General features: G+C 28.9%; 1 protein-coding gene across 8 annotated transcripts in view; it reads left to right on the top strand.

Moving 5' to 3' along the window:
* LOC106467449 (isoaspartyl peptidase/L-asparaginase-like) overlaps positions 1–3,785 on the top strand; it is a 25,211-nt gene that overhangs the window by 5,843 nt on the left and 15,583 nt on the right. For all 8 annotated transcript variants that reach the window (XM_022395635.1, XM_013927800.2, XM_022395634.1 and 5 more), the window contains exon 3: positions 2,043–2,185. In XM_022395635.1, the coding sequence (XP_022251343.1) occupies positions 2,043–2,185 (143 nt within the window). The remainder of the gene's footprint in view (positions 1–2,042; positions 2,186–3,785) is intronic.

Here is a 3,785-nt window from a genome sequence, read left to right as displayed (position 1 = left end):
TTATTTACAATGTACACTTCATATTTACCTTTTGCAAGTGGAAAAGAGCATGCTGATGTTCAATGAAAAACTTTATTTACAATGTACACTACATATTTGCCTTCTGCAAGTGGAAAAGAGCATGCTAATGTTCAATGAAAAACTTTATTTACAATTTACAATGCATGCTGTTTTCCTTTATGAGTGCAAAGTAATTTTTGTGATAAGACTAAAAATACTTTTCTTCATTTGAAAATTTTCCATTATCATTTTCATAACCCCTAAACCTCCTAAATAAATAGCAAATGTTTTATTTTCGTTGTTTTTTTCGGAAAAACTTTATATTTTATCTTTTATTTTCTTTATCCTAACTCAATATGAGGTCAGTTGATTTGACTGACCTCATAACTACCATAACAAATTGGGAAATAATTATAAATTTCCCCTATTTGCTTTCTGAAATGACTGTAAATTGTAACAGTATACATTTAATTATACTTAGTTTATTGTTTTATTGCCCTTTGAACTATGTCTAACTACTATTCATGCCATATAAATTGCAAATCACCTGGCGAACATGCAGCTCATGTTACGGTATCAAATTGCGTAACTCTCGGACTACTCGCCGTACCTGATAGAAAATCATTATTAATATTATTATTAATTTTACTTTATCTAACCTAAAAAAAGTTTTCAATTTTTACATTTTAGATACTTTTATAACAAAGAATACACAAGAAAAGCAAGAAATAAAGTACTTTCTCTGTTTTGTTTTGTTTTTTCTTAAATGTCAATGAAACTTAACCCTATTTTTTAATACAAATTGTACTACAGCATTAAATAATTTCTATTTAATTAAATATTGTACCAAAGAACATAGAATAATAACATGCAAAGAAGAAACATTGTTGCATAACTATCACAATTTTTCTGGCTTTCTAACTGTGTAACAAAATCCATTAAAAATTCAGTTAAACTTGTTGATTTATTTCCCATGGGAATAAAGTTTGACTGTGTAGAAGGAAAATAGATAACAATGCAGTATAATACATCATTTGATAGAGAAAAACATTGGCTTTCTATAGGTTATGAATAATCTAGTCTTAAGTGTCAGAGAGAACTATATGCAAGTTCTGAAAGAGAGAATATGACAGGTGGGCATGGCAAGAGGTGGGGTTTGGTTTTCTATTTTATTGTTCTGTAACTAAATAAAATTGAAGGCTATGTAAATATTATAATGAGTAACTTGCATTAAAGTTTGTTCTTTTTGGTGAGGTGATAAAAAATATTAGAGAAGAGGGAAGACTTAGATAACAAATGTCACAGTTCTCTTACTAGGAGAGATTGAGAATTTTCTCTAAATATATCATTATAAAATTAGGAACTTAAAACTCAAATAATACTAAACTTTGATTTATTATCTATGTTCTGAAGCCAAGTTTATTCATAGAAATTGATAATAAAGTAGTTTCATTAAAGTTTGAATGTAACTCTGTAAAGGATTGTGACCTGCACACTTTGGCCTATCCGTGGTGAAAGGGTTAATCATGTTATTTTACCATGGCTTTATTTTTATGCAATGTATTGTCATTGATGAAACCTGTTAGAAGTTGATTGTGGACAGCTGTGTGAAAACTGTATGCTGTTTAGTTTGTTATGGTACAAAGTTTAAAGCAAAGTACTTGTGCTTGCCTTGCATATTGGGTGGTTTTGCAGTGTGTATTCAGTACCTGGGGGGTCAAATTTCATACAACAAGACAAATTCTCGTGTGTACGGTACCTAGGAGTTTCGGTTAACTAGAACTTTGTAGAACTAAACCCTTAAGTTAGGAAAACAATTAGGGGAGAAGGATTTAGTTGAGGAGAAGCTTCTTCCTCTCCATTTTAAAGAAAACCACAACACATGGGTCCACAACTAAGATTTTTGAACACAATCTATCTTTGATCATTTCAAGAATCCTCATGATATTATTCTTTCTCTTTTCCATCCCATAGAGATATATCAAAAACAAGTTCATCTTATCTTTATTTCTATTAAAAATTGTTTCGTGTTTATTGAACAGGTTTTGGAGCCTCTTTAACTCTTACTGAGAAAATAGAACTAGATGCACTTATTATGGAAGGAACACGAATGAAAGCAGGTGCAGTAGCAGGAGTTTCCAAGGTAGCCAATCCTGTAACTCTCTCACGTCATATTATGGAAAAGGTTTGTAAAAATTACCCTGATCTCTATAAAGTAATATTAGGTAACATTTTAGTGGTCAGTTCTTAAAGTTTAGAGTGTGTGTGTTTTATTTTGGGAACTATATTCAGAATATATATTCCTTTTATGAGTTGTACAGCACTAAAATATTTTCATTAGAAACGAAAATCACTCCTTGTACGGAACAAACAAATATTCAAGGTATGTTGTTAGTCTAATAATTTAAATAATCCATTATGATATTCGAATTTATAATTATTTTTTTGATAAAATCTTCTTGTGCAATTACCTTGCTGAAACATTAAAAAAAAATTTCTGTTTGTTCTCAGAATCATTTGAGAATTTGATTCAGATGTCCATATAAGCTGGAGGATTGGACAAATTGATGTCAGCAACCTGTTTGAATTCTTCAAAAATATGGAAATTGTGACTTTACATTAGTGTCATAGTTTAAATGTATGAGCTATAGAAGCCTAGAAGCAAGCTTTGTTTTAGATATTATCGCTTCTCTTATAATTTTCTAACTAAACAAGTCTAAGAGCTTTTGGTAGCTAAGCTATGTTCTTCATGTAGAAATTCGAAAGAAGTGAAAAATGTGAACTGAGAAAGTTAATTGTTTTTCAGTAGCATCATTGATGGTTTGTATGTTTCCTTGAAAACATGGGAGTGCTTGTATTTGAAGAGAAATGTTACAGATGAGACAGTTATTTCCTGTGTAAAGATTATAGAACAAAAGATGTGTATTCTAAACATTGAACTAATAAGATTGGGAAGTTAGAGACAAATTGTTTAAAAGAAAATAGTATAGGATATCAACATTAAAAAAGAACTACAATGAAACATATGCTATATAAGGCATGTTAATACTTTCCTTATGGATAATTTAAGTTAAAGATAAGATGGAGAGCAGATGTTTTTCACCTAAAAATTAAGAAAAAAGCAACAAATATTACCTAGTGTGTTTATATATATATGTACATATGTATATACATATATACAACCACTTGGGGGTAAGTAAGATAAACTTATTGAGGTTGGCATTACAGCCCCCATTATAATAGTAAATCATTAATTTAACTTAATTAGTAGTACAGTAGTTAAATTATACTAGTACAAAGTTATAAAAGCCCAACCAAGTGATCTGAACTAACTAGCATAACATCCAGCCACCACCCATTAGTTCACTGTAGCTATCAATTTTCAGACTTACGTGAGCCTTTATATTTGATAAGGTGTTCATCCATGTATAAGTAGTGCCAAGTTTTTAACTGACTTTATTGAAACCTAAAAATACTTTTTGGAAACTTTCAGCAAAAACTCCTTAATTTTTACTTCTTTATATTGTTAATACATTTTTATATTTATCACAAAATATTTTAATAACTTTATTTAGAGTTTCTTTATTATTTCCATTGAATATTAATTTTTGCATCAATATTTCAACATAAATAATGAAATATTGTACTTTACTACAAATTTTATAAAATCTGAATAGTTTTGATGCTATAATACTTTAAAAAATGGTAAGCCATATATAAGAAAAGAAATATTTTCTTTTATCAAAATATTTAGATTGATATCATTATCAATTATTTTTATATCT

This window comes from Limulus polyphemus, unplaced genomic scaffold (genome assembly GCF_000517525.1).
Source record: "Limulus polyphemus unplaced genomic scaffold, Limulus_polyphemus-2.1.2 Scaffold2618, whole genome shotgun sequence".
NCBI lineage: Eukaryota > Metazoa > Arthropoda > Merostomata > Xiphosura > Limulidae > Limulus > Limulus polyphemus.
The sequence above is the reverse complement of the archived record's forward strand: the minus strand, read 5'-3'. Positions and strand labels throughout refer to the sequence as shown.